General features: G+C 34.5%; 1 protein-coding gene across 17 annotated transcripts in view; it reads left to right on the forward strand.

The window, feature by feature from the left end:
* Positions 1-22,122, forward strand: part of ATRNL1 (attractin like 1) — a 493,325-nt gene that overhangs the window by 236,238 nt on the left and 234,965 nt on the right. For all 17 annotated transcript variants that reach the window (XM_072039818.1, XM_072039817.1, XM_072039820.1 and 14 more), the window contains one exon: positions 15,864-15,925. In XM_072039818.1, coding sequence (XP_071895919.1) covers positions 15,864-15,925 — 62 coding nt within the window. The remainder of the gene's footprint in view (positions 1-15,863; positions 15,926-22,122) is intronic.

Below are 22,122 nucleotides of genomic sequence, written 5' to 3' on the forward strand. Positions count from 1 at the left end.
ATCAAATCCTTGGGCAACCCATTCCAATGCCTGACTACCCTTTCTGTGAAGAAATGTGTCCTAATTTCTAACCTAAGCCTCCCCTGGCACAGCTTGAGGCCATTCCCTCTAGTCCTATCACTAGTTAGCTGTGAGAAGAAGCTGATCCCCAGCTCCCCACACCTTCCTTTCAGGTAGTTTTAGAGAGCAATAACGTCTCCCCTGAGCCTGCTCTTCTCCAGACTAAACAACCCCAGTTCCCTCAGTTGCTTCTCATAGGATTTATGTTCCAGGCCCTTCACCAGATTCGTAACCCTTTAGATCTGTCATCATGTTCACAAAATTCAGGTAAAGAGAATATTCAACATTCAATTTATGCATACAGTTTTTCCAGATGTTGCAAACGACTGGCAGTCTAATAAGTCCATAATAAAAGAAAAGAAAAAAGGACCAAAAGAGCTCAATTAATTGTCGTAAAATGTGATAATCCTTTCAGTTTGTCTGTCTACTAGCAAAAAAAAAAAAAAAACAACTATTCAGGTAGGTTAAAATTAAATGAATAGTATTTTACAGAGACAGCCATAAAGCAGACATTGTTTTACAATGCAATACTTAGACCAATAACGAACAAGCATAGAATTTATTTTTACAAATTAAGCATTACGTTACAGTTACTAGAGCAGGTTACCCAAGGCTGTGTCTACTCAGATTTTGAATATTTCCAAGGATGAAAAATCAAGCCCAACCTGTTCTAGTCTACTGTCACCCTTGCAGTAAAAATTTTCTTGTGTTTAAATGATATTTCCAATATTTTAATTTGATCTGATTTAGGTTCATATTGAAAGAGGCATTTGGAATATGAAATAATTTGTCTTAACATTTTAAAAACTATATTAATAAGAATATATTTTAACTGAAAAAAATGTAGTTTCATTTTTAATGAAGAAATTTATAGAATACTTCATCTGTGAAAATCTCCTCTAACATTTGAATATGGTCACACTATTTATTTTCATCAAACTGTTTCCCAACAGGGTAAATCAAGATTTCAGTAAACAACATAAATCAGCATTAAGCCCTCTATAAATGCATAAAATAATTTTGAAACAAACTTGCATGTAGAAAGCAATTAAATAGTAGGTCTCAGAAATAATAAATATATTTTTAAAAGAGAGTATTTTCTATAAATGTGCTCATTTCTCATCGAAAAATGTATGTTCTTATTTGGAAAAAGTGTGCAATAAAATCGAGTGATCTTGGGAATTTCTGTAACCATTGGGAGAAAAAAAAAAAACACAACAAAACACAATACTTTCTCTTTGACTGTAGTCAATGCATTTAGTTGAAGATATCTTAGAGACTGCTTCTGCAGTATTCTTGTCCCAAAAAGGGTACTGAAAATCCTTCCTGAAATACTCTGAGGATATCTATTACACATGGCTGCTGGCGAGAAAGATACCTGTAAAAACCATACTTGAGAAAGTTCATCCTGCAGGGAGTAAACATTATGATTTTAATTTTTCAACTTTATTTTTCAGCACCTTGCTCTGCTTGAAGCCAAATAAGTCAGGATTATGTTTTAAAGTACTTGGCTCTTTGGGAATGGCACTGTTAATATTTGTTCCTCCATACCCTGCTCAGTACCACTCTCACAAAAGCCTGCTCAAGTTTATTCAGTAATTGGAGCTTATCAGCTATGGTGATTTTGTAGCAAATTTTTGGTGAAAACTGCTTTTTCTATTTCTAAAGCTTACCAATAAAATATTTCAGGTTTAAAGCAAGAGTTTTTTGTTTGTTTGTTTGTTTTTGTGTGTGTGAATGTTTGTTTTTAAGCAAGAACTTTTCCCATGTTTTCTCGTTTTGGAAAAGTAATCTTTCCCTATAAAAGCTGCAGTAACCAAAAGTGTTTTATATATTTTGAAGCCAGCTCAGTCAATAATAACCTTGTCAAAACTAATGAGAGCAAGCAGAAACCTCAAATTTCCTAGGTTTCTGTAGAAGCCTGGTACCTAAACCTGATATTCTGTCCTGTCCCTCTGAAATTAATGTGAATAATTGGTGCTTTATAAATATTTTTTTTCCATTTACTTCTGTGATGCCTGATAATGCACACACTTGTGTAGTTGTCTTATGTTCCATATATTTAAGGCCATCTGTCTTGTATTCTTGTTATAAATCTTGAAGGCACTGAATTTTTAAGACCCTTAGCCTCCTATGCAGTGTGATTAAAATCAGTCTAAATCCAAAGCTGTTCATGCAGGGCATGCAAAGCTACATCCTCTATATTTGATCCTTAGGAAAAAACAACAAAACAACAACAACAACAAAAATAAAACAGTAAAGGATTTCTTAGAAATTGCTCTATTGTATTTTTGAAATACATCCATAGTTAAAAGATAGAAATGATTTTACTGAAGCATGAATTTTACTGAAGCTGGAAGATACCCAAACTTCAGTTGACTTACTCTTCCAAGTAGGTTTCTTACTCATTGCCTAACTCCCCTGCCATACAGATTTGGAGCAGCAAATAAGGTGTTTCAGAATTCCAAAGTATGCATATGTGCAACAGAAACTGAATTCATTATCTCCCTGAATGTTTTCCATGCAGGATCTTTGCCCTGACTCATATACTTGTTTTGTTCAGAAGATGTTATTCGTTATTGTGGGATCAAATTCTTCTCTACAGTTGCCATTTCTTCTAGTCAAATAAAAAGAATTTAGATAGCTGTGTCCTCAAGAGTGGATCTTAATGATTCTTTCTTGAGTTGGTATGAAATATTCAATATAAGAAAGGAAAAGACACCATCTATGTCTCAACAGAGTTCAGGACAGTATAGTAATTTTGTAGGGCCCTTGTATAGTATTATCCTTTGCTCTCTGAAAGCATAATGTACTTTAACAGAAAAAACACTGTTTACTTTCTTGGGTTTTTGTTAAAGCTGTTCAACAACTGAGTAGTTGATAGTCATTTGCACATGCCTAATTAGACGATTACAACTTCTGGAAAACATGTTTGAAAATATTTTAAAAAGTGGGAATAGAAAGTACTCAGTGTTACCAACCTTGATTTATTTTTTCTTCTGCTAAATGACTGAGGCCCTTATGAGTTTAAGGGAGTGTGAATGAAGTGCCTTGCAGTTTGTACATGAGGTGGGGACAGCCCATTCTGAATTGTGCAAGGAGCCTTCAAAATCACAGTTCTAGCTAACATATGTCTCGTTCATTACACTCTCATTTTGACATTTCAGTTATGGAGCTTTTGTTACAAACCCCATGGTTTCACAGAAATGACCATTGCCAGTGTATATCAGCATGGTCTATTGTATCATTACCAAAATGTTAGATGGGTGGCAGCTCATCTTCCAGCATGGCTTCTTGAAAAAACTATTTCAGTTTAGCAGGTCCTGTTCTTGTGTTTTACATTTTTCTGAATCTCCTTGAAAGCTAGTTACTCATCCACCTTTCCACAGCTAATTACTGCAAGTTCTTAAAAAAAATATGACATTAAAGGTTCCTGCTTACTAGCATTCTAAAATTCTCTGCATCTTTTCCAAACACTTCCCTGGATCTGACAGCATATCAGTCAAGGATATGATATATGATACATCAGTGGTATATCAGCCTGACTCTACAGAATGTATTAGAAAATTGGGTAAAATCTAAGCTGTCAGTTGTCTCTGTTTTTTTTCAAATTTATTACAGCTTGCAGTATAATAGGAGTTTCAAGTGAGGGATAAAAATTAAATGAAAGAGTGTAAAATTAACATAACAAAATTGGATCACAATGTGTTCTGTTAATCCTCATCATTTAATTTTCATTTTATCTTGTAAAAGTCTCAGTTGTCACTTTCTGGATTTTGATCACCTCTTCAAGGGAGAACATTAAACTCATTTTCTTCCTTGTGTGTTATATATTTTCTTTCCTAGTAGACTGAGGTTTTTTTAGGTCAGTTAACCTCTTCCACTTTCTTTGAAGCCATTCATATTTTTCCTTTAGTAAGAACAGTTGTTATTTTAGCAGCAGGTTTATTAGAATAGTCTTGTCCTTGTATAAATAAGTGGACAGCATCTCTCACATGAAAGAACAACAATGAAATACTTTTGCTCCCTTGGAATACACATACAAAACAGAAAGCTTAATCATTTTTATTTTTTTTATCATATCTTTGTAGGTTGGATATTTGAACTTATATAGGTTAGTATCTGTCCTCTTTTACCTTCACTCTCACATACACAAATGTAATTGACTCTCAGACCCTTCTTTGTGTACCTCAGTTTTTCTGACTATAGATGGAGATCTTCACTATGAAACCGAAGCAGCGATAAAGCTGATGGACATTTTTCTTGTACAGTTTGATGAGGATTTCTGTCTTCATTTACCATCATTTCACAATGAAAATTCATTTCACCTGAGTGAGCCACCTTTCTGACATCTTTTGTCCAATTATAGTCATTCATGAGAGGCAAAGAATTTAATATATATTTTTTTTGTTTTATCATTCTGTGCTGAAATTCTATCTCTTCTGAAGTCAAAAAGAGGTCAGTGGTACCATCAACAGTGTTACTGTAGTCAGCCTTCACCTTCAGGTGATATCTTCTAGGTTTATCCTACATTAGCACTGTTTATGAGATGAACAAAATTATCAGTGGAATACAGTTTCCCTTTCTCTTTTCGGAAGTTTAATTGTATCAGATGTCACAATGACTTCTACTCTTGTTGTAGCACTCAAGGAATGAAAGCCTCTTTCATGGCCTTATCAATATGTGAAGAGGGGAACAAGAAGATTCATCAATGAACTTCTCTGCTGAATGGGAATGCTTCTTTTCAGTTGTTTTACACTTTAGAGGGAGGAATCACCAAGCACCATGCAAAAGATCAGAAAATGTAATTTCTATAAAGGTGTATTATATACATAAATCTTCTGAAAGAGAGATACCTTTGGGATATCATAGACTGTAGACTTTGGTGTAATCCATTACCCATGCTGATATAAACCTTTGATTTGTGGGTTAAAACCTGAGGCTGAGTAACCTCATAAATATGCTAATCCAGAGTAATCAAGAAAAGTGCTATTGCAAATAAAAAATTTGTATTCCATAGTTCCAGCAGCTTTATAGCATGCTCTTCATTTATAATAATAAACTTTGGGAAATTACTCTCTTCGTGTTTAAGTAAATGCTTTGCCCTTTTCTTGGCATCTCACCAATGAGTGTTACATACGTTATTTTGAATGACATGATCTTTATGCAAATTTCAGTGCATATTTTGCCTTTTCTAACTATTTGATTTTTAAAATGAACAAAACAATGCATAAATGTAAAAAGCCAGCTTATGTAGCCCCGTAATTTTTTATTATCATTTTTTGTTAAGCTGGAAACTAACCAGTGTGTTAACTAGAAGATTGTCTGGCAAAACCAGCTGTACTAAGTATCTAAGCAGAGAAGGGCACAGATTCTTAAAAATACATTATACTTTTTAGCAGCACATTTTCACTGTTATATGTATTTCTATAAATACATGTAGGCATGAACTGTAAATGGCAACTGTAAATCATACTAAGTTTTATAGTTATTCAAATGGCTCTATGTAGATATGTATATATTTATTTATTTATTTTTAGGAAAGGTGAAAAATGTCTTCCATGCAGAAAAGAAAATAGGACATTTTTCATGTTTATAAACTTTAGAATATAAGAATTCTTCTTTTCTTTGGGGATACGTTTTCTCTGTGTTAACAAATCCCCATGGAATGCTGTATACATAAACAGTTGTTTTTAAAATCTTTTAAAGTCTTTTCAAGAAATAGTTTCCTTCAGTTAATATTTCAGTTCTGAGATACTGAAATACTAATATTTATTTGGCTTTTATATATATATATATATATATATATATATATATATATATATATATATATTTTTTTTTTTTAGGTAAGACCTCTAATCCATGTCTAATGAAAATTGAGTTACTTAAGAAAATGGAGGAGCGAATAATCAGTCAGTTCTGAAATCATATATTTCTTAGTTCATATGAAATATTTGTCAAAAATTATTTTTCTAGTTTCTGTAATAAGTAACTATAAATTTGTATTTGTTGCCTGAAGGACTGAAATCTAAACACTGGTCATTTGATCAATATACTGTTTTCCATTATATTGGACAAACACTTTTGAGTTTGTCAGATCAATGGTATAATGTAGATGTATCTCGTTGCATATGAATCAGATTTTTATTTTTTAGTATGAAATCAGGGTCCACTTTTTGGTGAGCTGAAACTTGCACTATCAACTAGTTTATATAAAATAAGATTACACTTCTATTGTAGGTTTAAAGTGACACTTTGTAGAAATAAGACTGCTATTAACCTCTTTAAAAATAGAAAATAATTAAATACCTGTTCACTATTACTTCCTTCAGCCATTTCAACTTGAGTCTCATTTACTCTTTAAATACATTTGTCGTGGTGTGGTGCCACTGCTTAGATTTTTATAGACTAACAGTAAAAATAAAATCCAATCATTGAAGATGAAAAGCCAGAATCAGTTGCTCTATGGCCACTCTTCAGTGCTCCATGCCTCTGAAAAGCTCTTGTTTTCTAATTTGATCTGATTCCTTTTGAATTTTATTTTTGTTTAATAGTCTACAACAGTAAGAAAATTACATATTGATAAATAGTAAAAGGTCATTTATGCTAAGCCATCTGGATAGCTTTGTAAATTAAACTTATTTGAACAGTATACAATTTGAGTAGAGGCAAGTACAAAGTTGTTAATTGTCCACAAGTTTAATTCACTATAACATTTTGGCACTTGTGTATCCTTCCGCAACATCCATTACCCCTTGCTTAGATCAGAAGAGCAGAACATATGGATTTAACAGCATTAAGATGTCTGCAGCCTTATCCTCAAACACTTATTTTCTCCTGTAGGCTGTAAGGAGAAGTCAGGGAGTCAGCATAATCATATTTCAAGTACATTGTAATAGACACAGGAACAAAAACCTAAGCATGCCATTTTGTGAGACATTTTGTGTTACACAGAATGCTTCCCCTTTAATTTGCATGCATTTTCCACAGGTTGCCTCTGCTCATTCTGTAAGCATTTCCATTTTTAAAAGGTACCCAATTTCCTTCAGAGTTAACTTCTGTGGATTGTGCAAACTAAGCAAAGTACCAGGCTTTTCTTCTTATGGCATTCTGCATCCACATGTGCTCTATGGTGGAACAGGGCTAAGTGCATGTGATGTTGCAGGATTCTCTGCATCAAGGGTCAGTGAAAAGGTGGTTTGGAGCCGGAGTGGAGGGGAAGTGGCCAAGTGCTCGTCAGGCTTGACAAATGTTTTCTTTAGCTGCCCTAACAGAAACTTATGCTCTGGTTTGCCTAGTTAAGATGACATGGTTTAATGGTTTTTCTAGCTGTGCCTGCTGCACCCTGTCTGATCAGTCAGCAATTCAAGAGCTGAGATCTTTAAGTGCTGACTGGTGTATACTAGAGCATTGTATTCCTTGAATTGCAGAGATGTTTTTAACTCTTCATATGAGAAAGAGCTCTGAACCTTTCTCTGCACCATACGATAACTGCTGAGAAGTGACGTATTAACCATAGTGAATGTTCTCTGATTCATCAGACAGAATTGTAAAAAATTACAAATTTACAGAATTGTAAATTGTAAAGCTAAATATACTCTGTCAAAGTAATTTTGACTCCATCTTTCTGACTTCAGCACTCAGGAAGCTTTTCTTTTTTTTTTTTTTTTTTTTTAAATCATTTATGTGCATGCTATAAAGTAAAAACTTTCCAATAGGCTTTCTGTAGCATCAGTAATTACAGAACAATTACTTAAAAATTAGCTGTATAGTGGTGGTTGGTAGGTATCTTATTGGATATAAGAACCCACAAAGGATTCCAAATTGCTTCATCAACTCTACTCCTAGTCACCATTTGACAGAATAACATGAGAGTAGGGTGCTGGCACCAGCAGATTTAACCTTTCACCACTAATTCCATTTTGACATTGACAAAAATATCATATGGGTCTATATCAAACATATATAAACTCGGAGATTTCCTATATTTATTTTTTTGAATAAATATAATTTACAGTTTTGACTTATTCTAGAGCGACAGCAGTCTGCTAGTTGTTTGAATGGGATTCTCTAGTATGGGCAAGAGTTCCTTATGTTTTGGTAATCCATCAGTCATGCTACATCAGATGAGAATGAAGGTATTACTGCACTTAGGTAGTTATTTATTCTCTTTACCTGCAATAGTGGTTATGCTAACATAGGAAAACATTCTCTAACAGGCCCAACTGTCAAAGAAGGAGATTCTTTAACTTATTTAAGTCATAACAAGATGTCAAGAAGTCACAACAAGAAAGCTGAAGAGAGGGAAATCAGATTCTAGCAAGCAACAGGAATAGATTTTCCTTTAATTTAGTCTGATGACTAAAACCATATCATCATGCAGTGCTTCTCTTTGCATTAGAATTTAGCTTGTAGCATTTTTAAAACTATTATTAGGTTCATTCAACTCTGCCTGAAAGATTCCCTGACTCCATTCCTTCAACTTCTATATTTAATTTTCCTGCCTGTCCAATTACTCCAGTACAGACTTCTGTGAAACAGAGTTTCTGAATAAGTTGTCTAGAAACTTTGCTGTTTCACAGTCAGCTTATGAGAAAACTCAGTCTTGCAAAGACATGTCTGAAATAACTTTCTGGTGCTGTAGGTACTATAGGTGTCAATTAATTTTTAATTTAATTTTTAAACATGTTGTTTCTTCCTTGTCTGTGCCTCTTAATTCTCTTTCAATCTCTCTTTGACTTTAATATTCAATATTTCAATTTCTTAATAATGTCTGTATTAATCATTGTGAAGTTATTTTGCATACTAAATTACACTGTAAATTAGGTAATGGCCCCTCTCCCCCAGTTTTTCTCCTTTACTACTTCAAAGTTAATAACTGAGGATTTCTCTGTGTAGTATGCATTTGTGGTATGCATGTGTACATATGCACAAAATTAAATATAGCAGTAAAATAATAGTGTATGCATATTGATTTTAATAGGCAAAGTGTAATGTAGGAAAATAATCAGCTGTAAAAACTTACTTTAAGGATGTTGTTTGTCTCTTTTGAATACAAATGTAGATTATCTTTCAACCTCTCATCATTCTCAGTAGTGGAAATAATATCCTGTAATTATTACATTATTTGAGAAAGAAAGGGGTGGGTATCTGGATAATCTAATGTATGCCATCACAAGAGACAGGACTTCAGCATGCAGAACTAATCTCTAGAAGCTGTTTATCAAATTTTGATGTGAAGGCTGTGATTCTGAGTCTGATTTTCTTGAACTCATCTTTCATTCTCTATTGAAAGTTTTACTATCACTAATTCTCATCAACTGGGAGGACTGTTTGTCAAAATTGGTCTAAATTCTTTTCTGGCATTAACACAGCAGAAAGCAGTAGGATTCTGACAGAAGGCACTTAACTCCATATTACTTCTCTGATCACTTCATTCCAGCAAGAAGGAATATTATTTATTTTTCTATTTTAGCATTATGCTATTTTGCAGAAATAGCTAATCAGCATTTAGAAAATATAGGAGAAATTTATCTTACCTAATATTACTTAATTCAAAGTCTGACACTATGTATATAATCTAAACTAAACATAGACTCCCTATGTTGTTAGCAGAGAGAAAGTGCAGCTCCACAAGTAAATTTATCCCATATAATATTAGTCCCACATCTACTTCAGTCACTTGTTTACGAAGTGCCTTCCAATGTCTGCTGACCCTTTTAAACTAGCTTACTAATTTTGACAAGACTTTTAATTTTCACATCAAAATTCACAGAAATATTCTTTCAAGTTTCATTTTGCATTTCTAGGAAAGTCAATATATAAAATGAAAAAATGAAAATCTTTTGCCTCCACATGAAAGTGTTTAATGTTTCTTTAAATTAGACAGAAATAACTTGGATTCATTGGTAGCAAATTTGTCCTTTATCTTGGATTTTTTTATTTTTATTTTTATTTTTTTTTTAACTGAAGTAGAAGATAAAAGATTTTGTGCTTCGCCTGTTGGGAAAAGCACAGGAGAAAAGGACAGTGTTTCCTACCGTTTGCTTTTCACTGGTGCAGGTCATTCTTCATATTCAAAGCCCAATGTGAAAGAGCAATTATTACCATTCTTTTCTCTCTCTAGCCCTCCTACTAGCCTCCCAGTTGTAGTTATATTTAGCAAAATATCCCAGTAACTGATCTTTTCTTACATGATTACTGATTATTCAGAAATCATGAGTTTCAGTGATGTATTTACTGATATCCAAGAAATCAATAGAGTTTTTTTTTTCACCCAAATATTACGTAGTAGAGGATGTCTTTAAAAATAGTCTATTTTTGGTCTCTGTAGTCAAGTTTCTGCACAATTTATACATAAAGCTCATACAACAAATAGTAAATGTAAAAGCCTATGACATATCTAAAATTTTCAACAACCTGTTCCCAAATTATGACAATATTTGATCTTTACCATCTTTCCTGATAAAATGTTATGTACAAGAATGTGCTAACCTACATAAATATTTTCCTCAACTTTTATGTTTATTGTCTAGAATTGTCTCAGTCAAAAAGAATTCCTCAAGAAAATGTAAAAAGGGATGAACAACAAAATGAGTTAATCTTCATGTTCAATCAATATCCATTCCTTCTGCTTCAGAACATCCACAGTATCAGTGTGGGAGTGTGTAATAGTTTTATCCAAGAAGAAATTCAATTACAGTTCTGATGATACTGAAGGAAGTAATAATTCTGTGGGTTTAAGTATGCATTATCAACACAGTCCAGGCAGTTTAGTTTGGGTTATGTTGTTGTATTATGGTTTCAGGTTTAATAATTTGACCATCTACCAAATTTTACCCCATATTTATTTTAGTATCTCTTATTTGTTCATTCTACATTCGTTAACAGTGTAAGATGAAATAATTGTATTAGTGGAAGTATTTGGTCACTGTCTGAAAGCCTGCACAGATAAAATTTACATTAGTGAATAATTTTATGAAATGGGGAATTGATTAAAATTGCTTTTTGTGCACATTATTTGAATATTTGAACAATTTCATGGATTAGGTTCATGTTTACTGCAAATGTTATATAGTATTTAGTGTGCTCTTGTTGTGCTTGATTTTCCATTTCTTTGTCCTTTTGCTTGATTGATTTCTCTAGTATTGATTTCTTTAGCTTCTTTTTCAAACTAAGACACAAAATTCCAAGGCAAGACTTACTGTTTCCATATGAAAGATGTCCCTAAGTTAGACTTTCAAAATTGTCTGATTTTTTGTGGTGGAACAGATCTTGACCTATTGTTCTGTAAGAGTACTACTGCTGTATGGCAGGTAATAATGGCAAAGGTGAATTTGACATGAATCATCTAGAGCAGGGGGGAAAAATGTGTTCCTTCAGACATTAACTTTAGAAGATCAGAAAAATCTCTGTGTCCAAAAGTGTAAATTCAGCGTATTCACCGATCAGTAACTGTCATTTATTCAGCATAAAGTGTATTTCCTACATTTTGCATGTCACCAAAACTTTATAAAAATTAAGAAATTACATAGATAATGTTGTTTATCCTTGCAGCGCTCTCTGGAATATTCACCCAGTAAAAAATCGAGGGAGAAATACTGATAGAAAAAGCATATCTTATAACAATATTTCTTAAGTTAAAATTGCAAGATGAGGTTTGGAGATAAAAGTTTGCATCTTTTATTAAGCCAGCTGGATAACTGGAAAAGTTAGACAAACTTTCAGACACACAAGTCCTTCGTGTCTGATACAGAAGCATCAGACTTCAAAGCTAAATCCAAGTTGAAAGCAATTGCTTAGAGTTTAATTATAGAGCATTTTTCATAAAACAGTTGCTGCAGTTCTTACTTCTCAGTACTGAACCTCACAACTCCTTCACAAGATGAACCTTGAGACTAGGTTACAAAAAGCATTGGCTTTAGAAGTATCAGTTTTAGGCATATTATAATTTCCTTGCACATGTTCATCTTTCCATGTTTCTCAGGTTATAAACTGTCTATCCCACTTTTTTCCCTTATGACTTTCCTATCTTATAAATTCATCGTCCTCTCTTACTTATCACTTCTACTCCACCCAAGAAAACTATGTCTTATATGCTCTAATATTTAATTAAACTGAGCAATCTTCCCAACCTTTATTTTTCTTTCAGGTCATCTGTACCAGGCAACCAGAAGAGCCTTTGACTCATTTTTATCTTGTGAAAAATATATTGATGCCTATGGCTCTGTCTTATTAACATAGATCCTCATAGCTGGAGCTTCACTGCTATTAGAATATTCCAAACTACCCAGCAAAAATTCATCTTTTCTCCGTTTCACATTGTCCATGGTAATTATTGGACATTTCACTCTTGATGGAGCTCCGTCACTTTTTAAATATTTTTAATCAGAAGGCTCGGGCAATAGAAGCCAAACTTCTATTTTTTGTGAACTGGGTGTTGAAATTGGACATTGCATGACCCCTGAACACAACCAAAGCCATTTGATTTGTAGTAGGCCTAAAGTTTTGTGATTTGCAGTTCAGAAAGCTACTAGTAACTGACTATTAGTTTATCATGTGTAATGAATTTGCTGAGATAAAACCATTAAAGGACTTAGAAATAATTTTGTAATTTTCTTTTAGAGATCTAATGCTGGTGAATGAAAGAATTAGCATCTACACCTGAAATTATATTGCAAATTATGTATCATAGTTTTTCAAGTTGTCATATTTCCTTTTTTTTTTCAGTATTAGGCTCAGTAAAGGAGAGGTATTGTTGTTTTTCTTTCTACAAGGAAACCAGTAATATGCTGGAAATTTTGCATGTTAATTCGCAGAGGTCTTTTGGTTTACGTAATTACTTACCACATGGCACTTGGTAATTGTATTCCATAGGAAATGATGGAGTTGATACTCTCCTTGATCTTCATTTAGAAGATAGAGACAATATTTGTGGCATCCATAGGCTTATTAGATATTTTGGTGAGAATGAGGGCTATTTAACTGTGATGTGTTGCAAATTGCCAATGAAAAAAAAAAAAAAAAAAAGAGATATTCATCTCCAATACCTTTAACTCCAAAGTAGAAAACTGGGATTGAAATAATTTTCCTTGTCTCATCCTCTGTCTATGTAGGCAGAATTAAAAAAAAAAAAAAAAAAAGACAATACCATTTGTATATAGATGAAAATCGTATGGAAATAAATCTTTGTAATTATGTTATGGTTCTTTGTGTCAGGCTTAGATTCATGACATTCTTTGCTCCTTCATGATGTACTTATAATTAAATTATGTATCAGTTTTTTGGTTAATATTCTGTGTTGAAATTAGTCTAAGATGCATGGTACTGTTTCTTCAGAAAATGCTGTAGTTCATCTTTTAAACATGAGCTTACCATCATTCAAAGATAATGTTTGATAAAATTTGAAATTACTTCTGGAACGGAACTTTATATTTTACTGGATTTTGTTTGTTTGTTGTTCTAAACTATGTCCTGTACAACCAAACAAGTAAGTTTTACAGATAAAATTTCTCATGTAGGTATGTAAACAAGAACTTGAGCAAAAAAAATTACAGTTGCTACTGTTTAAGTAGATTGTTGGACTAAAAGTAGGTGGAATATGTAAAATCATTCTTATTATGTCCGTATTTTTGTAAAAAAAAAAAAAAAAAAAAAAAGTCTATCCCATCTTGAATTTAGGGATATTCAAATCGTAATTAATCATTAGTATGCATACAAAAGCATAGAAATGTTGTAAGTGTGCTTGGTTCATATTTGCTGTGTGTTGAAAAAGAGAAATGATGGCAGCACAGTCTCTTAGGAAAAAAAAAAAAAAAAAGATGTAATACTGTCCTGATATGAGACTGATCAGATTGCAGTTTTCCATTGCAGGACTTTTCCTTGACAGTAGTTGTTTCTGGAGTAACAGAGTCTTTCAGTGAATGCTGACACCTCAAATGAAAATAATTGCAGTAATGCAAAATATAATTGCTCATTCAGAAAATAGCCTTCTAACAGTGTCACAAAATATGAACTCTGCTGAAACTGACAAGCTTTTTTCTCTTGGTATTAGTTCATCTCCTGAAATATGGTACTTGCAGAAAATGTTCTGGAAAAGCCAGCAGTTAACTTGAAAGCTAAATATTATTTGAGGGGATTCTAGCGTACATTTAAAGTACAGATTGAATATAACAAGCTGTTACCAAAGATTCTTAAATAATTTTTTCTGCTTTGGATGCACTTTTATATCGGGCCAAGTGAATCTTCATGTCCTTACTCAGGTTTTATCTTTTCTATAGAAAGTAAAGGTTATGTTGGCATTAAGAGATACTTTGCCACTTTTGCCGAATTTTCTAATTTGTATTCAACTTTTTTCAACTCCCTAATATCTCTCAATTTTAAAGCAGTATTCATCATGACAGTAACCTCGATGATCTTGTCTCTTCCAACCTAGGAATTCTGTGATTCTAAGTTAATGTTTCTGAGAACATTAAATTTCTACTTATATTGAACAAGTGTAAAGACACTTGTAGATTAGACTGGAATAGCAAATCTGACCATTTTTTTCTCTCCTGCTTTAATCCTACATGGTTGTCAGCTTCTTGTCTTTACACTGGCTCCAAGGCCAGAATTACTTGCAGCAGTACATTGCTAGTAAAGAGAAAGCAGAAATTATGTTTAAGAGACGTGTTTGCATGATGGTGCCCCGATGCTTATTCCTGGTATTCCAGTTTGCATGTTGTTCCTTAGTGTTTAAGTTATCTCGTCTATGGTTAGCTGTTTGGCTGTCACAAGACAAAGTAATGCCATTATAATACTAAAGTTTACATTATAGCTTTGTGTTAAAATAATACTTATCTAGTATCATGAGTTATAATTTCAAAAGTTCACAACCTGACTGTGAAAGGGAGTCAAACTAATTTGGAATAATTACTAGCCATGATCAGATCTTAACTGCATGAAGATTTCTAAAATACAGTTAGATAAACACTTTGTGCAATTCAAAGTAGGAAATTCTGCATAGCATTAGTCTAATAGTTGCACTTTATGAAACATTGAGCAACTCAGGGACTTAGACATATTTGCAGTTATAACTTCAGTATTAAGTGCAGTCCTTAACATTAGTGAAAAGTAATTATAATAACAATTATGGGCTCTATTCCATGTAAGTGTGAGTGTGCGTCTGTGTGTATGCTGTCTTAGAGATAATTATTAAATCTTCATGAAAAATTACAGTAAAGAGTTGAACTAATGCATGTTCTAGTTTGGTTGTAGAAATGTAGCCTGAAGGAACATTTATTACTTTGTCTTTAAAGTAATGTGCTTTGAAAGAGTTTATTATGCACCAGAATTTATCTGTTTTTATTTGAAAATTAACATTCTTTTTCAAATTATGCAATTAAAATATTTTAAATGTATTAATTTTAAGCACAAAATGGTTTTTGTCATTTCCAAAACCATGTTTCAGTGTTGTAATTAAAATGGAAAATGGTGATAGTTAAAACATAGTTGACTATAAAGATGATTTATATTTATATGATATATTAATATTTTGCATGTTGCTTTCATTTTTTATACCAAGCAAGTTTTATATGGATATTTCTATTAAATTTAATTCAGCAGAAAGACTATATTTCATTGTTTGTATGTTGATACAAAGACATGGGAGTTAGTTATGCTCCTCACTTTATGGTGAATGCAGGTGTGTGCACACTAGACTGAAATTACACTTGAAGCTGATCATCCATGAAACCATAAAGCCCCAACCTAAAAAGAACAGTTGGCTCTGAAAATGTTGTAATTTACTTCTATTTTATTTGCAGATTGCCTTCTCACAGCACAATACTATCATGGATCTGGTGCAGTTCTTTGTCACCTTCTTCAGGTAAATTGCTTTTTCTCTTTTCTGACTGAAATCATGCTGATTCTATTCCATCAAAAAAGTACATTGCCCACCTCCTTAATCTTAAGAAATGTCTGAAAGGAAGTCTTTAAACTCTGTTCAGTAATTTGCACTGTAGAGGATAGAGGCTGTTGCCCTGCAAGTAAAGGCAGCTGTTGGCATCTTTCATATATCAGTGGTACAGTCTTCACACTTATGCATCTGACTGATCTTTATGCAGTATTTCTTATTACACTGATTAAGAGAAGCCAGCTTTACTGAAGTAATTTTTATGATTTACTTAAGTATTTTGTGTTCATGTATTTTTTTTTAAGTGTTTTACCAAATTATTAGAAATGCTCATTCTATTCAATGTCTTATTATTTTTTAATAAAGGCCCCTAAATCACTCACTTTCATGGGTCAGAGGTGAATTGTGAAAGGCAGTAAATGATGGAGGAGATTTAACTGTGGCAGCAGTGCAGGAATTGGTTTCCTCTGCAAATGGACAACTATTCTAGGATCTCAACAAAACTCCATTGAAAGACTTCTTAAAAGTTCAGCTGTCTTATAAAATGTCACAGACTTTAATATACATGGATTAGTTACAGTGCTTTGAAATCTTGCTATGAATATATTCCTCAATAGCCATGAAGCGTATGTAAAATGCAAACACTGACAGACAACTGTGTTCATCAGACTTTGTGTATTTTGAGAAATGCCATGCATTTATTTCATAAGTTCACAGTACAACTTTTCCCTCTGCTCTAATCACCATGCTTTGAGGAACGTTTTTTGAGGAATCAGACACAAAATGCTGCGAACAGGCCAACTTTCATGAATTGATGTCACCTATAAAGGGGCAGAAATGAGCAGGCCCTGAAGTATTCTTCATCCAATATGTGGGCTAATGAGCACTTAAGTGGTTGATGCAAAACCTCCCATTTCTCCTTTTTCACCACAAACAGAGCAGTAACATGCTGGTTGCCTAATGGTCAGTCTAGAAGTGTTTTGTTTTGTTTCTGGGAAACAAAGATCCAAAGCAACATCCAAAAAAAAAAAAATAATGGTGCTCATGTGAACTTTAAGACAAACTCCTATTGAAGAAAGCAAAATCTGTCCAAGTGTGATAGAACAGTTCTGTGACAAATAGCAGAGGCAGATGACTAAGAGCAGTTTATTTCTTCTCTGTGTCATAATGCTGGCTTAGAAATGGTAAACTATAGGCTGTGTGATGGTAATGTCTTCTGTATAGATATATTGCGGTAGTTTTCCTGGTATGATGGTCTATCTGATATGTTTTATTCTGAGCAAGTGCAAACTCACCAGGCTCCTGATGAAAGATCTTGCATTGCCTATGCTATACGCTAAGGAAACAAAGGCCCATCCAATACCCGTTACTGAAAGAAGGGGTGTCCTCGTTGGCAGCTGTGGTACCACTGCCTTTGATGCAGCCCCAGTGTAATTAAAAAGGCTTTAGGCTAGCATTAATTTCAAGAACATGGGCTTGCAGCCATCTGCAGCATAGCATTAATATCCAGTTGCAGAAATTCTTATAGTTTTTTTTTTTTTTTTTTTAAAAAAAAAAAGAAACGGGAGATCCTATTGGTCGTGCATTGCAGCAATACCAGCAAGGACCAAAAAAGTTTGCAATTAATGGCAAGACACCTTCCGAATACCCACATATGTCAAGCTAAGGTTTGATTCTTGGGCTTGATGGTTACGATAAGAAATGGAATGTCTATCAAAATATATTTTAGCATCTTGATATAATGTTGCATGATACCCCTTGATGTTGAAACATCATTTAGAAACATCTTTAGGCTTTCTTGTGACATTTAGAGTTTCACAAAACTGAATATCACTTGGCAGCCTGTTTAACCAGGAGTGTCATTCAAAAGTATAAGCAAACTGGTTTAGTAGCAAAAAGTGTGCTTTTAAGAATGATACTCTGCTTTTAAGAGCTTTTCTTGAATGACTTTGGGCTAAGTTCTGTATTATGGTATAAACAAAATCATTTGTATGTGTATGTAGGAAAAAAAAATCAGGCTGACTGGTCTGGACAGGCAGCAGCCTCATGATTAGAGTATTCATCTAAGAGAAGGGAGACTGATTTGTGTGCTCTTCTGCCTTATTTTTATCGCTGGGTCAGTGCTGTTGCTCCTGGCTTATAAAAAAGAGAATTACTGGGGAAAAGGCTTTCTTTGGCTTCATTTCCGTGTGATTAGGTGTGGCTTTCTGTGTCTTCAGATACAGCCACAAAGCCTGGGATGCAGGGGAGTGTTCTGGTGCTTGTAGATGTAGGCAGGATATCTATGTGCTTAGGAAATCTCATTCTGTGTTTATCAGAAAAAAAGTAGAAACAAAAAGAAAAGCACATAGTAGAGTCACAATATACAAAGCAGATTTTGGAAGGTAAGGGAAGGAGGTTGAGTTAGTCTGAATGAACTAAAGGCATACCGGCATAAAATAAGTTAATTGCACTGCAGTCCCAGTCAATTAACTCTGCTTAGAAAATTAGCCTGAGCCGACAGCTTGGCTAACTGGCTGTCTCCAATACAAAAGCTTGTACTGTGTTTTTTTGTTGGTGTTTTATTTGTTTGTCTCTTTGTTTGTGTGTGTGTTGAGCACAGAGCTATAGGTGTTAGATCGCCATTTGTATTCTTACCATGGAATTATCATGGAATCACACATAACGTCACAGCAGCACTCCCATGTAGTAACTACTGCACGCATAGCATCCTCACCAACATCTGAGGTAGAAAATGGTCAGTCAGTGTAAATGATCCAAAGAAGGAATTGTCAGGCTGTTTGTCATTGAACCATTAAATGCAGAATGTATTTGCAATTGTAGTAGATCTACGGAAAATAATTCCTGTGTTCTTTACAAAGAACCAGACCCTGAAAAATTTAGAAGAAAAAATTTCTAGTTAAAAATTTCCATTACAACTTTCAGTAGATTTTAAATTGGATGTTATTTCCACAGGATCACTAGTCTTAACAATCTGCAGAATATTTCTAATAGGAAAATATAGCAATAACTATTTTTTTTCCACTCTAGTGGACAGAGTTAGTTATACCCAAGGAAACTATTAATATGACCTCTCCAAAGTGGTTTCTAGTAGTCAAGGTTTCATCTGAAAATTTTGCTTCAATAGGTTGCAACCCAGTCAAACTTTTTGAGGTGTTTTTTTTTTTTTTTTTTTTCATTTTTTCTTCCTTTTTTTAAAAAAAACAAACAAACAAACAAAACAAAACAAAAAACACATATATATATGAGCTGGATAGGAATGTAGCGTGTTAAAACACTGGCAAATTACATTGGTAATAGTTTACATCATGTTTGCCAGGATTATTGAAAGAGCAAACAATTGTGTATAAACACAGGTTTAATGTGCTTACTGTCAAAACATGTTTCAACCAGCCTTGAAAAATGTGTCTAGGACCTTCTCCCATCTAGTATTACATTTTCCACCCTTCTGAGCACAGGCTATAACCCTTTCCACCCTGGCTGCCCAGCCAAACCAGGAAATAGGTTTGTTTGACAGTCACTGTTCTTTTAAATGATCATTCATATGTAAAGCTTAAAACTGTTCCTTTATGGTGTGAGTGTTCCAGAGTAAAAGATGAAGTATGCATTTTACTGCTTCATTCAGAAACATGAGAATAAAAAGCTTCCCTAGAATTTTCAAGATGTATCAACAATTTAAAAAGTATTATTCTGTAAGGAATTAGTTTTAGACTAAACATAAGAAAACAAAAAAGCTATGGTTAGATCTGTAACTAATGTACAATCTACTATTTTATAGCTTAGAACAAGAAAATGATAGAAATTCAAGTTCTCTTGTAGAAATAAGCAGAATATTATGGGAACTGTAGTGCCCTGGGCCATGATATTTGGTGGTGTGGTGGGGGGGGGAGAGGGCATACTATTTAATGTCTTATTTTTTATACTGGATTGTTTTGTTGTACCTACTGGTGTAGTGGTGTAGTGACCTTTTCTTGGAAATCAGAAATGCAGTCAGATATCTAAAGGTAGTAACAGATTCTCTTCAAGTCTTATTGAGACTGTGGCATCTATTTTGTGTTTGTCACTTTTTTTTTTTTAGTTTTTTTAGGTTATGCCTTGAAGACTTCTAGCTGCCATACCGGTTGAGAAGTGTGTAGCTTTTTTTTTCCACCTGCTTTGAAGCAGTAAAAGTCTCATTAGAAAAATTTCACAGGCAGCAAATTTGAATGATCTTTCTTGTTCTTCAAACTAAAGAAATTCAGTCCTCACTATTACAGACAGTTTATTCTGATGTTGCCCTCACCAGTAAACATGCAATAAGCTAAAGCCTGACTTTTTTCTTTATAAGCTATAATTTAAGGAGTTTTCAGTGTCAGCAAATCTTACATGAAAATAATGTTTTAGTTAAGGAACATTTTAGTCATTTTCCAGTAGTATATTGAGTGTCTTTAATTTCTGAAAACATATTTTTTCTTTAGATCATATTTTATTGTGTATAAAATTTTCAATGATCAATATTTATTAATTTTATTTTATATTATTTTTCTCAGTAAATCCTGAATTGAGAGCTAACATACTCCTGAATTCTAAAGCTGCTTCTGAATAAAAGTATGGTTAGAATCATAGAATCATAGAATCATAGAATATCCTGAGTTGGAAGGGATCCTTAAGGATCATCAAGTCCAACTCTTGACACCGCACAGGTCTACCCAAAAGTTCAGACCATGTGACTAAGTGCACAGTCCAATCTCTTCTTAAATTCAGACAGGCTCGGTGCAGTGACCACTTCCCTGGGGAGCCTGTTCCAGTGTGCAACCACCCTCTCTGTGAAGAACCCCCTCCTGATGTCAAGCCTAAATTTCCCCTGCCTCAGCTTAACCCCGTTCCCGCGGGTCCTGTCACTGGTGTTAATGGAGAAAAGGTCTCCTGCCTCTCGACACCCCCTTACGAGGAAGTTGTAGACTGCGATGAGGTCTCCCCTCAGCCTCCTCTTCTCCAGGCTGAACAGGCCCAGTGCCCTCAGCCGTTCCTCGTACGTCTTCCCCTCCAGGCCTTTCACCATCTTCGTAGCCCTCCTCTGGACACTCTCCAACAGTTTCATGTCCTTTTTATACTGTGGTGCCCAGAACTGCACACAGTACTCGAGGTGAGGCCGCACCAGCGCAGAGTAGAGCGGGACAATCACCTCCCTCGACCTACTAGCGATGCCGTGCTTGATGCACCCCAGGACACGGTTGGCCCTCCTGGCTGCCAGGGCACACTGCCGGCTCATATTCAACTTGCTGTCTACCACGACCCCCAGATCCCTCTCTTCTAGGCTGCTCTCCAGTGTCTCATCGCCCAGTCTGTACATGCAGCCAGGGTTTCCCCGTCCCAGGTGCAGGACCCGGCACTTGCTCTTATTGAACTTCATGCGGTTGGCGATCGCCCAGCTCTCCAACCTATCTAGATCCCTCTGCAAGGCCTTTCCACCCTCATTCGAGTCCACAACTCCTCCAAGTTTGGTGTCATCGGCAAACTTGCTCAAAATACCTTCTATTCCTACATCCAGATCATTTATAAAAATATTGAAAAGTACTGGCCCTAAAATGGAGCCTTGAGGGACCCCACTAGTGACCGCCCGCCAGCCTGATGCAGCGCCATTCACCATAACCCTTTGGGCCCTGCCCGTTAGCCAATTGCTCACCCATCGTATGATGTTTTTATTTAGCTGTATGCTGGACATTTTGTCCAGTAGGATCCTATGGGAAACCGTGTCAAAAGCAAGGTTAAGAATTTATAACAGTACTTATGCATTTCTTGGAAACTTTTTTCTTTTTTTGTATCAAGAATCTGAAGCACAACTTCGAAGTTCGAAGTACAAAATGCATTTTTTTCTCATAATCCTGTGAGCAAGAATTTGAAACAGATAACAAAATTTAGCTATATGTATTGTTGTGATAGGCAATGAAACGCAACTGCTACAGTCATACTATTTTTGTAAGGTGTGTTTCAAATGCAAAATGCCAGCCATTAACTTAGCAGGCTTTTCTCTGAGCATAGATCTTCTCTATGCTCTCAGAATGATTCCTTCCTTTGTCTGTGGTTCAGCTTTTCAGGTGGAGCTGCCAGCTGGTGGATTTTATCACTGGCTGGAATGGTATGCTTTCATTGTACTCATTTGTAATGAGTGGAGTGATATTAGGAAATAT

This window comes from Anas platyrhynchos, chromosome 6 (genome assembly GCF_047663525.1).
Source record: "Anas platyrhynchos isolate ZD024472 breed Pekin duck chromosome 6, IASCAAS_PekinDuck_T2T, whole genome shotgun sequence".
Classification (NCBI taxonomy): domain Eukaryota; kingdom Metazoa; phylum Chordata; class Aves; order Anseriformes; family Anatidae; genus Anas; species Anas platyrhynchos.